General features: G+C 39.7%; 2 protein-coding genes across 4 annotated transcripts; one reads left to right on the plus strand and one right to left on the minus strand.

Moving 5' to 3' along the window:
- Positions 1-277: 277 nt before the first annotated feature.
- On the plus strand, positions 278-8,113 carry LOC105180921 (uncharacterized). Of its 3 annotated transcripts, none has more exons than XM_025305266.1 (5): positions 278-1,096; positions 1,790-3,083; positions 4,077-4,296; positions 5,343-5,643; positions 5,938-8,113. In XM_025305266.1, the coding sequence occupies exons 2-5, from the start codon at positions 2,925-2,927 to the stop codon at positions 7,454-7,456; spliced, it is 2,199 nt and encodes a 732-aa protein (XP_025161051.1). In that variant the 5' UTR covers positions 278-1,096; positions 1,790-2,924; the 3' UTR covers positions 7,457-8,113. The 3 variants fall into 3 exon arrangements, with proteins under 3 accessions (XP_025161051.1, XP_025161053.1, XP_025161052.1); XM_025305268.1 differs by lacking the exon at positions 278-1,096 and adding an exon at positions 1,485-1,506; XM_025305267.1 differs by lacking the exon at positions 278-1,096 and adding an exon at positions 1,568-1,676.
- A 332-nt stretch (positions 8,114-8,445) lies between these two features.
- shv (DnaJ heat shock protein family member shriveled) lies at positions 8,446-10,809 on the minus strand. Its single transcript, XM_011137269.2, is given in 6 exon segments — positions 8,446-9,155; positions 9,239-9,525; positions 9,610-9,878; positions 9,958-10,345; positions 10,670-10,755; positions 10,757-10,809. Coding segments are annotated over 6 exon segments (1,143 nt in total). The 5' UTR covers positions 10,805-10,809; the 3' UTR covers positions 8,446-9,090.
- Between the last annotated feature and the right edge of the window lie 6,912 nt (positions 10,810-17,721).

Below are 17,721 nucleotides of genomic sequence, written 5' to 3' on the forward strand. Positions count from 1 at the left end.
CGTTCATCTCGCGCAGCCAGGCGCGTCCTCCTCAGGGCGGTCTTACGCGAAAAAGAGAAACATCGCTGCAAAAAAGTCTCTTCCTCCCCCCTCCCTCCCCCCCACGATAGATCAATACACATTGAAACGGAATATCTCGACAGAAAGTTCGCGCCGATGTATCTCCCCCTCTCTCTCGCCGGTATTTCCGAAAGAGCGAGAGCCGCCGAGCGCGAGGAGGAGCGCGCGTCGCGCTCGGCAATGAACTTCGGCGGTTAATCGTTAATCGCCAACTTCCGCTCGGCGGGCACAATTGCAGCTTCCCGCAGACGCACTCGGCCCGGGTACTTCCCGAGTGCGAGCGGAACGGCCGTTCGAAAATCCGCCTTGCCAGCCGCGCTCGCCGCCGTCGCCACCGCTGCCGCCGTCGTCGACGACGGCGACGTCGCGCGTCAGGGAAACGCGCACGCTCTGCTATCGACCAGAGGACGGAGCGGCCTGGCTCTCCGCTTCCTCGTCTCTCGTCTCTCCGTTCATCCAGTCCTCGGCTGGCCACGGTGGCCGCGCGCACTTGGCTGGAACCCCCAGTTCGCCGGGTCGCGGCAACGCCTCGCGCGTTTCCACCTGCCGCCTCTCCAGTGCAAGCAACCCCCGGCCGAGAGAGAAAGAGAGAGGGAGAAAGAGAGAGAGAGAGAGAGAGAGACCGGTCATCGAACGTGCCTGCGAGCGGGTGGCTGACCGGCGCGCCGATGACGGAGAGCCCGACGTCGCCGGGCGCGAGGATGAGGCCGAGGGTGAGGTCGAGGCTCTCGGCTAGCCGGCTCGGCAGCCGGACGCCGATCCGCCGATCTCGCTAGCCGGCTGGCTGGCCCGCTCGGTGCTCGCGGCCGAGGCTCAACGTCGAGCACCCCGTGGCGTGGCCGCGGATAAACGCGAGGGTGAGAAGAGCGGGACGGAGAGAGTTCTCGTCGCCGGAGAGGAGCGACGGCTACCTCGCGCGCACGTTGACGGGTAATCGGGATAACGATAACCCCTCACTATGAGGGGCTCCTTGGGGCTGTTGTGTACGTGTTACCATTGGAGAGCCGCACACGGTGCTCGGGTCTGCGAGTAAGCGGTACGTATACGCGGAAGCGCGCACGTTGCACCCACTGGGCGAAGCTGAGCGGCGGGAACAGCTGTTCTCACGGCTCATCTCCGCGAGTTCACATGCGCGGGGACCGGTTGCTGTGCGAGAGCCTCGTGTCTTCGCGATGATCTCGTCGCAAAGAGTTAGCCGTGTCCGCGCGGGGACATTGGCCGGATCAGCCGATGTCTCGGGACGACCGCGGGTAGGGTGAGAGATAACGAGAGCAAGTATCGAACGGACGGACCAAGTGGAGCATCTCTCGGGCCTCTCTGCGAAGACATTCCTGTGTATTTGCTCGGCACACATGGCTCGCTCGCGCAATCGGAAACGGCTCCTATATGTCGCGCGCGATATACTTATCGAAAACGATAGATATATCGACGGGTGAACACACGCCGGTGAGAATGTAGGTCTGATAGCTCGCGTGCGCACGAAGCGAAGTGTAACGGCCAGAATTCTGTTCACACGCGTTTCTTCAGCTCGCAAGTGCGCTGCTCGTCCGCTTTGTCTTCGCGCAAATTTTCCGCCGGACTTTTTACCGTCTCCGCGATCCTCTTCGCACTTGCGAGTAAGCGAATATCACCGATGCAGCCAAAGTCAAATCGGATCGAGAGAGAAGATCGATAATCTATCGCCCGGTGTAAACGGGAATTCTAAACGTGTCCTTGATGATCGTTTCAGGGATGCAAGCTGCGCACCCGCCGAAGACGACGTACGCCCGCCGGCAGGAGCGACGCGCGATCCAGCGGACGTAATGAGAGAGATGATCTGAAGCACCCGGTCGTTTTTATCGCATCCGGCGACGAGGAGCGTGCGTGCGATGAAAATGTGACACGCGTCATGACAGGACAGGATGATTCACGGTCTAACGATCGAAGATACGAGGACACGGGGAGCAGTTCGATCGAATAGAAACTACCGCCAGCCAATCGAGACTTCCTAGACCGCAAGGATCATCGGCGCTTCTCACGGCGAGAAGAGCAGCCTAAAGTCGTCGCGCGGTCGCCGCGCTATCGCGTGACGACGCACGTGTCGAATCGTCAGATAGAAGCAGAATGTAACGATTAAACCGAAACGCCCCTCACGCATCGCCGCTGACGTTCATTGATCGAAATATCGTTATACACACATACGTACATATATATATATATATAAATATACATATATACGCGCTATCGAAACGGCTACGGCGCTCCGCAGTCAACGATCCAGAAGTCTTCCAGGTCCGCGCGACGATCGCGGCCGAGCCGCAGGCAAGCCCGCAGGAGAGGAGAGCCGCGCGGTTATCGCCCGCGAGAAACCGTGAAACTTATCGTCCTCGGCGTCACCACAAAATTCACGGACCAGGCGAGAAACATATCACACGGCCCCGCTGAGGTCATGAAATTAGATAGTTTCTCGAAACTAGACGTCTAGGTAGATAATCACGAGGCAGCAGATCGGGGGAGAACCGCGCTCCTGCTGCGACACGAGTCGCACGTCGTCAACGGGCTAACTTCCTGCAAACCACCTTGGCCGCAGGATCGCGAAATTAGAAGCGAGCAGAAAGGCGAAAGAGAGAGAAGTCGGCTCGCACGACGACGGAGGACGAGACGAGAATGAAGCACGGAAGGACCAAGACTGCTCAACCGGCCGGTTACCTCGCAGCGTGCCGTCGCTCCTCCTGAGGGAACTCCACGAAGATCATAACGATGTCGCGCGAGAATGTAACATGAAGATACAATCAGAGTAAACGCTGATGCGTACATCTCGTCGAGATGAGATATGAGAGAGATCAATAAATCGAGCCTACTCGTAGATTGGTCGTTGTGGATATATGCGATATTGGGATCTGATAATACATTATCATGATAACGTGCTACGTAATGCGCCGGAGATAATGTATATCTTGGTGGTTCAGTTTAATTTGACACGTACGAAAGTGTTCGACGCAACCAACCGCTCTGTTATGCGTGAAGATCACTCTCACGAGGAGGTAAAGTAGACGATAGTTTCGCACGCGCGCGGTTAACGCATTCGCTTCAGGATATTTGAAGCTGAGTCTGAAGCCGGGACCGATTTCTGGCTAAGTTACGTCAGGCGCGAGAAAAACTGCTACAACGAACTGATACTTTCCAAAACAATTATTTTTTGCGACAGAAGTGCGAGGAACCTGAAAACTCCCGTGTGCATCATTAGGGTCCTGGCAAAGGAGCCCGGAAGACGCATATGTGAGCCATCCGAAGCGAATGTGTTAACGCGCAGGGTGAGACGTTCAGTAATTTTCGGCCCTCCAGCAATTTTCGGCCTCCTGCGCGGATTTGAGCAAACATCGAGTAATAATTTAACATCGTGATAGAAATTGATTATCGCGACGTTAATTATTCACTTATTTATTCCATTACTTTTAATCTTGAAGCACCGCTTGATGTTTGATGAAATCCGAGCAAGAGCGCCGGGAACTGGCGGTGAGAACAAAGGACGCCAAGAATATTGAATGTTTCACCTCATTTGAGTCGGTGATAATTAACGCTACACGCTTATTAATCGAGTGCAACGGGAGCAGTGTATCGTGTTACAATGTTCGCGGAGCATTATCTGGTCTGCGGAGTCTGATCGTAGCGAGCAGAAATTACGAAATTACAAGCGTGCATTTGACGCGACAATCGTATCTCCGCCAGCTATCGATCGCGCTCTGCTTTAATGTAAGCGCAAACCGCCGGGAATTACTGACCACTCAAAATATCGCTGGATGAGTCGTCATTAATTAAACGATTGTTGACTGATTCGTGCGCAGAACGACTCGAGATAAGCGTGAAAGAGGAGAGAATCTCCTGCGAAAAACGGAATTACGTTGGATTCACGAGCGGAACTTTTTTTTGACGAATTTTCACGTTGATGGGACTTCGTCAAAAGATCAAACAAGTACATGAAGAAGAACGCTTCTCTCTCTCTCTCTCTCTCTCTCTCTCTCTCTTTCTCTCAACAGGCGGTGTTTCGCGGCGGCAAAAAGGCCCTTCTGAACGATGAGCGTGGATTTGCCGCGACGTTGAACAGGATACAAAAAGGAGGCCTACGACTACAAAGATGGCTAATCGCGCTGTTGGTTTTTCTGCTAATGTCACTCGTCGTTATCAACAGCTACAACACCGGCCAATTTCGTATCGTCCGATTCGGAGCGATGGCTCAAAGCAAAGAAAGCTCTCAAGGTGAATTTCATTCTCTTATCATTATCGGCTTTGTCCTAGTTCAGTCTCTCTTTCTCCCTCGCGTGCCCGAAAACGTCGCTCGACCGTTTCTCTTCGTGCACCCAAAACAAAGTAATTTCAGAACAAGTAGAAGCATTTAAATTTTAAAGGATTTTATTCTTATATGTACCTTCAAGAGGATTCCTCTAGAATTAAGAGGAAAATATAAACACATTATTCTTAAAGTTAAAAGGATTATATGTTATATGTATAATGCAAATCTTATTGATTTTAATATAAATTTCCTCTTATACACAGACTATTTAATCTTTTTTTAAGAGGATTATTTATTCTTACTATACTTTATTCTTACTGGTTATACTGGTTAATTTGAAAAAATTATTATAGTATATAGCGGAAAATAATATATATATAGATGTACTTCTCCAGTTCTACAATAAATAAGCACGAATGAAATAAAATCATCATAATAAATAAATTTCCAATCAATTTTGTTACGGATTTCATAGCTACAAAGATGTTCATCATAACCAATTGTATGAAACATAGTTAAAAGAAAAAATATATTATTCGACTTCTTGCAATAGATTGTAAACTGTATTTGACCAAATATGGATAAATTATCTTCGTTATATGTTACAGCAACACATATTTTTTTCAAAAAGCGTTCCAAATATTCTCATGAGCATATGGTTATTTTTTCGTTCATGTTTGGAGGTAGAACATGACTGAATGAAAGAAGCCTTCAAATCAACATATTTCTCTTGATATAAGAGGAAAATTAATTAATGCAAGAGAAAATTTTCTTAAAATAAAAGGAAAACAATTAGAATGATATCTAATAAATTTTAGAATGGTTCACTTTAATCGCTTCATCGAAAGACGAATCCTTTTTCTGTAAAAGGCTTAGCTTAGAATATGAGACTATGGGAAAAATCATTTTACAGATAAACTTTACAGATAAACTTTACAGATAAAATACTTTTTTTTTTTGGGTGTACGTTTTTGATCGTCACGCTGAACTGAATCAGCCAAATGCGTTGCAGAGCACTACGTGCAGCTGAAGCCCATCTATCCGTCGCTGATCGGCAACGGTGGGTTCTTGGTGCACAACAAGGGCTGCCGGATACCCGCGATGGATCCTTTCGATCCTGCTATCAAGCGTTTCATCACCAAAGAGAAGCCGCTCGTATGCGAGTACGGCAATTCTCCGCCGCTGATCGACTCGAATAACACCGCGTTGTTCGTCAACCCGTTAGCGTGGGAGGAGTTCCACAACAAGTCAGAGGATATAAGCTGCTGCTGGCGATCGTTTTGGCGCACGAAGGATCAAGATAACGCCATCACGTGAGTATGTTGCCGCGTACGTTCACCTAACTCCGTTCATTACTTTCCCAGCACACGCGAGTGTGACATAACAGTTACATTGTCGAGTGAAAAATTATAATATTGATGTAGTGGAACCGTGAGTTGGCGTTTCTGTTTTCCCGTAGGGTTATCCTGTAATGTATAAAAAGGAGAAAAAAGAAACAAAAAGAAAGAAACGGTTGATTTGACCGAACTTGTTACTTGTTATTCAAACCGGCCACAAGGAGCGTCCACACGAAGAGACCCCTGCTGACGTCCGCTTTGCACTTGCAGGTACGACAAGGAGTGCCACCCTTTCCAAGGCTCCTGCACCGTGAACGCCGAGTTCGTGAAGGTCGAGTGTTACCGCGATAAGAACATGATATACAAAGACTACTTCGCCTTCCTGCCGCGCAAGTCCTGGGTGGAGGAGAGGTGCAAGCAGGTGCTGGGTATGGGCATAGGCACGGCCAGCGATCGCCTGAGCATCCTCGTGATCGGCCTCGACTCGATCTCGCGGCTCAACTTCCACCGCATGATGCCGATGACGGTAAAGGCGCTTCATTCGCTCGGCGCCGTGGAGATGCTGGGCTACACGAAGGTCGCGGATAACACGTACCCGAACCTCGTGCCGGTGCTGTCCGGCCTGAACGAGGAAGAGCTGCACAACATGTGCTGGCAGAAGCCCGAGAAAACGTTCGACGACTGCCCGCTCCTGTGGAAGAAGTACAGCGCGGCCGGCTACCGCACGGTCTTCGGCGAGGACGCCTGCAGCATGACGACGTTCAATTACCTGAAGCCGGGATTCCGCGAGCCGCCGACTGACTACTACCTGCGGCCGTATTGCATCGGCGCCGAGCACGACATTGGCAACACCCACAAGCTGAATGCCAATCTCTGCATCGGCACCAGGAAGACCTTCGACTGCTTGCTGCATTACGCTCGCAAGGCCGCCATTGAATTTGCCACGGAGCCATACTTCTCCTTCATCTGGCAGTCCAGCCTCACCCACGACTTCTTCACGTATCCCCAGCTGGGCGACAGTTCGTACCACGACTTCGTCGAGTACTTGTCGCACCAGGGTCTGCTGAATCGCACGGTCCTCGTGGTGATGAGCGACCATGGGATGCGCTGGGGCGAGTTCCGCCAGACATATCAGGGTAAGACCGAGGACCGGCTGCCTTTCGTCTTCATCGTGCTGCCCAAGTGGTGGCGCGAAAAGTACCCGTTGGCCTGGGGCAATCTGCGGCGGAACAGCCGTAGCCTCACCACGCCTTTCGACCTCCACGAGACGTTGACGGACTTGGTGAATCCGCATGTATTACACGAGACCTTCCTGAAGAGACGCATCAAGATCCAAGCCGCGGCGCCAGTCCCGCGCGGCATCAGCTGGTTCTTGCCGGTGCCGGAACATCGCACCTGCGACATGGCGCAGATCTCGAATCACTGGTGCATGTGCCACTCCAGTAGCAACATTTCCTTGAACGACACCGGCCTTCAGGAAAGCGTGTCGTTCCTCGTCAACGAGCTCAACGACATGCTCAGCAAGTATCCGCCGTGCGCGATCTTGAATCTCAAGGACATCAAGGACGCGAAGCTGTGGCTCGACAAGTCGGATGGCACGACGCTGATGGACTATACCGTGACCATACAGACCACCCCGGGCGACGCGATCTTCGAGGGCACGGTGCGCTACAGGACGGAGGACAATAGTCGCAAACTAGTCGGCTCGGTCAGCAGGCTGAACGCTTACGGCAAACAGAGTGCCTGCGTCGACGAGTTCAACATGCGCCTGTATTGTTACTGCCTTTAGGCACGACATATCTCACCAGTGTGATTAGACTGATCACCTTTTGTATATGATAATTTAAGTACATATCCTCAACGAGGGAGAGAGAGAGAAAGAAGGGAGGGTGGGAGAGAGAATCCACAAAAACAGAGATTTGAAGAATGAGAGAGGGCGAGGGAGGGCCATTGCAGCGTGAAATTATTTGATAAATCACCTGTGATTTTCGCGAAGACACTTCAAGGCGGTTCTTCCACGCGCTGACGACGTCTCCACGACGTTTGCGCTGCAATACATCGGGAATTTTATACTTCGTGTCCCGAAGTATTGTCTGTGAGCTTTCATTGTATCGCGAACGTTCTGCACTTACACGCATATACTCATATCTTTCCATCGCATCACGGTTCGTCGGTTGATTTTAATCGCGCGATAATAGAAATCTCGGTGAGAACATTGCGTATGTCCGCAGTGCGTGAAAACACTTCTCGCGTATTTCGTTCGAGTATAATTTATATCGAGATGATGACTGATACACTTAACGTGCAGGCTGCTATATACATCGATTCTTAAGAGAATTGTCGGTGAATTTTCAATATCTGTATAAATAAACCAATGTGTAACGGTATATTACGGCGATTGATCCAGTGACCAAGCTCTGAGTATACAAATAAAAAAGATATTTTACTATCCTTTATGAGTGTGCATTTCGTCAAAATCACCCTTTCACAATTGTGCAATATAATATATAATAAATATTTATATATAATAAATAATAAATATTATATGATAAATATTTATATAATAGATATTTATATATAAATGCTTATGAAATACCCCATAAAATTAAAAACTTTTGAATTAAGAGAGAGAGAGAGAGAAAAAGATTAAAATTTTGGATATTTACGTCTTACTTATAAATTATTTAGTTGGACGGTGCATGATGTACCGTAATAAACGACTTGTATAAAATATTTTCACTTAAAATACATAGATATATTTGAATTAAAAAATTGGCTACAAATGTACCGCGCAATTATTAATTTTATTTCGATACTATATATATTATGCACTCTTATTGACGTTTACATGTCCAGAACCACAATTTGTGTGGTGCAGCTACAAGAGAGCTGTTTTATGTGACCATAATGTACGATCATAATTACTACAATTGCATAAGGTCGTAAGACTGTAGGATTCTGAGATTGTACAATTGTATGATCGTAAGTATGCAACATATCTCTCTTGTTGCGTAATATTAAATGCAAAAATGTATCCACATTCATACTGAATCTTGCATACATTATTCATGATATCCAAACGTAAAATAACTTAGGAATTTAAATAATCTGCTTAATCATTGTCGACGATGATTCATGCGATTGGTGACATAAATCCGCGATTCAACCAGTCTTTCGCAACTAGAACACATATATATATATATATGCTCGTGATAAAATTCCATGGAATCATGTAACATACTCGACTATCCAACTAATCAATTTGATTACCAAATCTATTGGTATTGAAACAAGGAAGCAGAAATCTCCCACGCATAATACAAACATACAGTATCAAGACGTACATCCCAATCGAAATATCCGCTTTACATTGTCTCACTTTGTACATATGTACTAAACTTATAAATATTCACAAATAGATATTCATTTGCCTCCTATACCATTGTACACTCGATTCACTGAACTTTGCTGCAGTAATTTCCTTATGTCTGAAATAATAGAAAAGAATTTGCAATATATATGATAATTCTCAGAAAGTCGCAAACTGATACAACATAATTGTTTCACTTACCTTCTTTCTGTTCGTTTGTAAATTCATTATCAGGAAATGCAACATCGAAGGTAACAAACAAAGTACCATGTAGATTGTTATTATCATAATTAGGCATTCCTTCGCCTTTTTTCCTAATACGAGCACCATGTTTAGTGATTTTGTCTCTTTGAATAGTTACTGTATGGCCATCTAGGTGTTTTATATCCACTGTAAAACCTAGTAGCGCATCTTGCAAAGAAATAGTAATATTTGTATATAAATCATCGCCTTTTCTTTCAAAAACAGGATGAGGTAGAGTTCGTATCCTATGACAAACAATTGAATTGTAAGTAGATAATTGTATTAATTTATAAATCAAAGATTGTATGTATAAAAAAATATCTGCTCACTTCAATATCAAATCACCAGGTTCTCCATCGATATGAGGCTCTCCTTCTGCTGTAAATTTAGTCTCTTGCCCATCTACCATACCTGGTTCAATTTCTACCTCCAGTACACGATCTTCATTCACTAATTTGACATTTGGACATTCTGAGCACACCGATTGTTGCATCATTTGGAATCTTCCATTTCCTAAATTGCGAGTAACTAATTCTTGTCTACAATTGCACTTTCTTGTTCCTTTTGCTGCTTTCACAACTAACTTATTCCTGGTAATCTATACAATATAAAATAACAAAATGAATTAAAATAATGGAGAGAAATTCTATGTACTTGTAACAAAAGAAAAATTTTACCTCAATAAAATTACCACTGTATAATTCTTCTAAAGTGACAGGTAAGTCCATTATAGTATTTGCACCTCTAGGAGTTTCATGTTGATGATGAGATTCTCCACCAAAATGAAAACTAAAGTCACCAAAAAAACTTGCAAAAGGATCAACATTATTGTTCATCATGCCATCCCTTTTTAAACATTCCTCTCCACATCGATCATACATTTCTCTCTTTTCAGGGTCCGACAATACTTCATAAGCTGCTCCCAAGTCTTGAAATTTTCGAGAAGCATCTGGATCATCTTTATTTTTATCAGGATGTAATTCTTTCGCTAATTGTCTATAAGCCTTCTTTATTGCATGTGTACTTGCACTACGTGATAAGCCTAAGATGTTGTAAAAATCTCTCCTGCAAAAAATGGATAATTATGATAAAATTGATTGTTTAACAAGTATTTCCTTATATTGACAGTATGAGTACTGCTATATAAGATATATGAATTTAGTAAATTAATGAAATTATAAAGATGTAAAAGGATTTTCTATAAATCTATATCTTAACATCAAATTTAGAAGAAAAATCAGATTACATAAATTTTTTATAATATGTATAAACTTAACTGACAAATGAGAAAGTGTAGATGAAGGTAGGTTATGAAAGTCACTACTTATAAATCATTTTGAACAAGTTAATGCTTTAGACATATCGAAAGGAAATATTATTTTTACTCACCCGGCTATCGATAATACAATACATATTGTTAAATTTACAAATAATAACCAATTTAACTTCAAACCTCCCATCCTAGCAGACGTTACAAACATCTGAGCATACCATCGGAGAACTTAAATCGTGGGAGTCCCTCATTGGTCAAAGCAAAAGCTTAATATAATTTTTATGAAAGACAAATATACTTAGAAGTTTATCGCAATAAGCGTCAATTTTCTAATATTTTACGATCGATTAACTAACTAACGAATCACTTTATAAAATCGAACGTACATAAAAAAAAATATATATAACTACTACGCTTAATGTTTTAACATAAAATCGCAACATTGTATAAGAAATTATTAGATTGAATTTTCTATGTAAAATACGTTTTTTGTTATTAAAAGAAAAATATATGTTTTAATAATATTAAATCAAAATTAAAGAATTTGTATTTAGGATGCTTGCATTGTGATCAGAGAATTAGGGCGAGGAAAACAAATAGTATTTCTAGGAGTATTGATGATGCATTTTTTCCTCTAACATGAATTAGTGATAAGTTTTAGTGAATATTAAATTCGAAATAAAATTAATAAATTTTTTATTTCATCCTTCCTAGTTCGTGATGCTAGCAAACTATATTCGAATGTTAGGAAATAATTTCGTTAAATCATGCTGTGTATAAGAAATATATTTATTTATTTAATATCACAAATTTATAACAAAGAATATGTACAATACAATTATAGTTATCGTACAATTTTTTTGCGTAAACATTTTATACTAGTATGTCTTTCTAGCTTTATTGTACATTCATATAAATCAATATAAATTTTTAAACAGACATATCTTAAAGGGAAGATTAAAACATAACAATCCGACTTACCTGTAAGTGAACTAAAGAACAAGAATTCAATAAACAATTGCGTCAACAAACAGAATACAGTTGCACTTTTGTCAAGATGAATGTATGTGCTGGTATATTTTCTGTGAAGAGATGTAAATTAGGATATTAACATACTTTGGTTAATATTAATTTGATCTTCAGCAATCATAAATTTGGAGATAAAGTTAAAAAATATATTGTTATATTAATAAATTGTATTTACATATGATTAACACAAATATAACTTTAAAAGCATTGCTTGAATTCCCAGATAGACAAATTTCGCCAGATTATCTGCAAAGACTGAATTCAAGAATTAAAATAGTAACATAAGTACATAAAGATTTGTTTTTATACAAGAAAACAGCATTGTAGCAGTATATATAAAAAAAGTAATCTGATGCCATGAAAATTGCAACATGTCCCAATTGTATTGGCAAGAGGACACAATTAATCAGCAATATAAACATTTGTTTTGCTGCAAAATATGCAAACATGTTATATTACAAACATGTTATGTCGCCTTAATGATATCATAAGATATATTGAATGTATGTTATTGCCAACATGTCTGTCTGTTTGAGTTATAGCAAAAGAAAGAATCGTTTATTGCACTACTTACTTAATATACAGTCCATATAATGTGTAATTATATGGTGTGTATAATATATTATTTGTTTTTGTAGAGTAAAATAACATTCTGCAATTTTATGCAAAATTTTAAGCATTCTGCAAGGTTTATCTTTTCTGAAATTATTCTAAATCAGGGAAAATCTTCTAAGCAAAACTGTCAAAATATTTGTATCTTCCAATGTTATTACATATATATTTAGGCCCATATTCAGAACATGCTTATAACTATGTTAGCACGCTGTTAACCAATGAAACCAATGAAAAGCCACGCAATATGCCTTCTGATTGGTTAACAGCGCACTAACATAGTTATAAGCACGTTCTGGATATGGGTAATATTGTTGGATCTTTTGAGTATTCAACCTATATTCCTCATAGACCCTATAGAATATATCAAAGTTTAAGATGACAGGCCAATGACCAAATTGGCTAGAGAGGATATATTTCAATAAAATATAAAAGTAATACTATAATGGTATATTATAATAATAATATATTATAAAATAAAATTATACTTGCCATCTCTTCAGAATGATAGTTGACATACAGTAACATCATCTCATTTGATTTTCATGCTGTAATTGGAAATGTCAGCCATGGCATTTCCAATTTATATTAATCACATATTACATATTATATAGTTAGAAATATAATTTTCTTTCTCATTATAATATTTTTTATTCATATTTAACACTGTCTGATTTATTTATGGCTGTAAAAGAAGACATAGGACTTTTGTAGTTTCCTGTAAATATAACATTTAAAAAATATTCTATTTGTAAAGTGATTTTTCCCATAATCTCATATTCTAAGCAAAATCTTTTACGGGAAAAGAATTCCTCTTTTGATAGAGCGATTAAAGTGAACCATTCATGTAAAATTTATTAAATATTATTCTGTCTTCCTCTTATTTCAAAAGGATTTCCTCTTACATGAAGAGGGATATGTTGATTTGAATGTCTACTTGTTTTGTTCAGTCATGCTCTATCTCTAGACATGAATGAAAAATAACTGTATGCTCTGAGTCAGAATATTTGGAATGCTTTTTAAAAAAGGTATGTGTGTTGCTGTAACATTGTTATATAATAAAGAAAATTGACCCATATTTGATCAAATACAGTTTATAATCTATTATAAGAAGTTGAATAATATATTCTTTCTTTTAAAATCCTCTAAAATTTAGATGACTCCACTTGTTCTGAAATTACTTTTTTGAATGTATAAGTAAACATACAAATAAATAATCATCTTATCCTTACAATTCATAGTTCCTTGAAGGATAATGCATTTTTACAGAGTAGATACTAATGGAAATTAATGGATATGCTTAAATTATTTTACTTAAATTATACCTTATAAGATGGAGTTTGTGCATTTAGTAACTGAATATTCATATTCCAGTTTGAGTATAAATACTGAATATTTAAAAGCTTACTTTGAATACTTGAGTATGACATTGAATAGATAATTGTAAATCCTACATAAAATCTTTCTCATCAATCGATCTCTATCAATCATTTTCTAGATTGAATATATACTTTAATGAACTTTAATGATTTTGTATTGACACTGAAGTATTAAGAGTGAATGTTCGTACATCCTAAAACTGCTTTTTAAACATGATTGTTTAAATTATATAAGCAAATGTAACAAACTTCGAATATTGCGATTACAATTTATATAATAAACTCTGTTTATATAATAAATATTTAAGTTAAATATACACTGCAAATATTGTTATTTAAATCAATTGGAAAATAATTATGTAACAATAATATGTTCAATGCAATACTCTGCAACAATTATTTTTACCATTAGTATTTCATATGGCACGTGCTGCTGTACGGAAATCCAGCTGGCGGGCCGGCATAACAGGCAGTTTGAACTCCGCCAGCATTCTCGCATACGGACGACGAATGCTTTTCTCGAAGACGAATGCGTGACGCTCCCGCCGGCACCCTGCGCATAGTCATTAGTGTCGACGCGGCCACTATGCGGCGCGCCTACCAATTCCGTTGCTCGCAACTAAAGTTCGGCCGTCCGGGGATATAACTGAATGCGATGGCGAATCGCATGCCTCAACGCTGATTGTGGCAAATTCTTTTATTTGTTTTGTGCTAGTTATCTGTGCTACTCGTTTTGCACTTTTCTTTGTTTGGACGTTTTTTTTTTAGGCTTCCCTAGAACAGTCTTTCCAGGAATTCGGGTTTCGAACCTACGCTCTATGTACTCTGGTGGGTTGAGACTAATGGTTCAAATTTCTAGTGATCTCTTATGTTTCTGTGGCTTTAGGAATAACTTTGGCCGCTTCCTCTTAATAGTGCAGGTTGATAAGAGTTGCTTAACTTTTAATTTGACGATGGCAATCCGACAGTCGCAACTTTTTCTTACAACCAGAAATAGAGTATTTTGTAACTGTTAATAGTTGCCACTCCTCGCAATTGGATTCAGGTCCGAAAGTATCTTCGGAACGACATAAGAGACATTCGGGATTGCCATCTTTCGTTAATGTCGCTGACACGTTTATCCCACGGGACTTTACCTATGTGAGCGTATTTGCTCTTGTAAGTAGTTTGCGTTTTCCATAGCGTTCCGCCGCCGTCCTTTTAGCATTATTTGCTATGTGCGATTAACATCACGTACTTGGCGTTGCCACTCTTGAAGATTTCGACGTTGGGCCGGGGACGACCGGTTGGTCCTCCACTCGATTGAGCAACTTATCCACGTACAGGCATCGCTCTGCGATCCACACTGTATCAGTCAGCTTTCTAGAGTTATTATTCAGCTGCATATCGAACAGGACCCGTATTCTTGAAAAATGTCGCATACGATTTTCGTGATTGTCGCTAGATATCAATTCTCAGCTAATTAAATTGTCCCATTGGTGAAATATTGTATATGATATTTTTCACAAGTTTTCGAAAATAAGGGCTCCAGTGCCGCGATTCTGTAACTCGTTATTGGAGTTGACACTTTCTTTATCGTTGCGCAGCTTTTGTATACCGTAGAAAAGCTGCGCAACAATAACGAAACTGTCGTTAACTCCAATAACGAGTTACAGAATCGCAGCACAGGACGCTTATATTGTCAGAAAATTAGGGTGAGGAAAACAAACTGTATCTCTGAGGGTAGCGATCGTATATTTTTTTTCTCTAACATGAATTAGTGATAAGTTTCAGTGAATATTAAATTTAATAAAATTTAATAAATTTTAATTAATTTAAATTAAATTAAATAAAAAGTAAAATTTATAAATTTTTTATTTCATCCTTTTCAGATCGGGACGCTAGCAAACTATATTCGAATGTTAGGAAATAATTTCGCTAAATCATGCTATATATAAGAAATATATTTATATGCTATATATAAGAAATATATTTATTTACTTAATATTATAAGTTATAATAAGAAATACATATAAAACAATTATAATTATCGTACAGTTTTTTGGGCGTAAATATTTCACACCGCTGTCTTTCCAGTTTTATATAAATCAATATAAATTTTTACCACAAATTTTTAAATGCACACGTCCCGGAGAGAAGATTAAAACATATAATCTGACTTGCCTGCAAGTAAACTGAAAAACAAAAATTCAATAATTTCGTTTTTAACAACAAGACAGTTGCATTTTTGTCAAGATGAATGTGTGCCAATATATTTTCTGCGGAAAAAGATGTAAATTAGGATATTAACATACTTCGATTAATATTAATTCACTTTGATCTTTAGCAATCAAAAGTTGAGATAAAGTTAAAAAAATATATTGTTATATTAGTAAATTGTGTTTACATATGATTAACACGAATATAACTCTTTAAAAGTATTGCTTACATTATAACAAAAAAGAATTATTTATTGTACTACTGCATTAAAAGTGTGCATAATATATCACTTGTTTCTGTAGAATAAAATAACATCCCGCAATTAAAGATTTATCTTCTGAAAATATCCTAAATCAGGATAAATTTTCTAAGCAAAACTTCTAAAATATTTGTATCTTCTAATGTTATTTCATATATCGTTTAATCTTCTGTTTTATATCTTCCATTGTATTATCCATTGTTGGATCTTTTGATTATTCAATCTGCATTTCTCAAAAACCTTACGAACTATATCATAATTTAAGATGTGAAGGCAGGCCAAAGACCAATTTGGCTAGAGGCATGATATATTTCAATAAAATAAAAGTAATGTAGTATACTATAATAATAGTATATTATAAAATAAATTTATACCTGCCATCTCTTTAGAATGACAGTTGACGTTGATAGTAACTTCACCTCGTCCAATTTTCGTGCTGTTGGAAATGGCAGTTATGATATTATATTTCACTTAATCACATATTGCATAGTTAGAAATATAATTCTTTTACTCATTATGATCTTTTCAATCAATATTTAACATAGTCTATTTTATTTATGGCTGTGAAAGAAGACGCAATTTTTCTATAATTTCCTGTAAATATAATGTATAAGTAAATCTACAAATAAATTATTACCTTTTATCCTTACAATTCATATTAATTCCTTGAAGGATAATGCATTTTTATAGAGTGAATAGAAGGAAATTAATGGGTACGCTTAAATGAACACAGGATACTTATACAGAGTGGTTGATTATAAGTTGTCAACCCGAAATGTGAAATTAGATTGGGTTAAGATAAACATAAAAGTCCCATACCGTTTTGCGAGATTCGCAATAATTATCGAGTTATTAATGACAGAAATCTGAAGAATGGGAGCGCGCCGACATAGATAATTGGAGAAGCGTTGCAGCTGCTTAGACCGGTGCGCGGCGAGGAGAAAGACAATGCGCTGCTACTCATTATTTTATCTCGCCGGACCTACGTCTCGCCGCACGCCGCCAACAGTTGCTAGGTCGAGTGGGCCACGCTGTGGCCTGAGTAGCTGCAACGCTTCTCCAATCATCTATGTCGGCGCGCTCCTATTCCTCAGATTTCTGTCATTAATAACTCGATAATTAATGCGAATCTCGCAAAACGGTATGAGACTTTTATGTTTATCTTAACCCAATCTACCTTCACATTTCGGGTTGGCAACTTATAATCAACCACCCTATATAGGCAAAGAATATACTCATTACATACCTAATGTTAATGTTTATAGTAGATCTTCTAATGTTGAAACTTTCAATGTTATATTTCTCGATATCTTCTGATGTTATATCTATATCGATATTATATATTCAATGTATCAACGATGTTGATCTTCACTAATAATCTTCAATGCTGCATTTATGGCAGTGTATATTCCGTATATTTGCGATATTATACCTTCATTATTTATGACGTATCTTCAATACTGTTCATTGTATTTTCCGTATTGTCATTGATATAAGTTTTCTTTCTGCAACTGGACTGACCACTAGTAGCTTGTATTAGTTCTATTTCTCTCTTCTTTTTTGACATAAAGTTAGCTGTATACTTGTTTCTTTTCAAGTTCCAAAAGTGCGTACTAGTTCAGTTATAAAGGACAGGTTGTTTTTAATATTTCTAATGGTACATCTCTGATTTGGTATCTTCCAATGTTAT

The sequence above is a fragment of the Harpegnathos saltator genome, unplaced genomic scaffold, assembly GCF_003227715.2.
Source record: "Harpegnathos saltator strain DR-91 unplaced genomic scaffold, Hsal_v8.6 scaffold688, whole genome shotgun sequence".
Taxonomy (NCBI): Eukaryota; Metazoa; Arthropoda; class Insecta; order Hymenoptera; family Formicidae; genus Harpegnathos; species Harpegnathos saltator.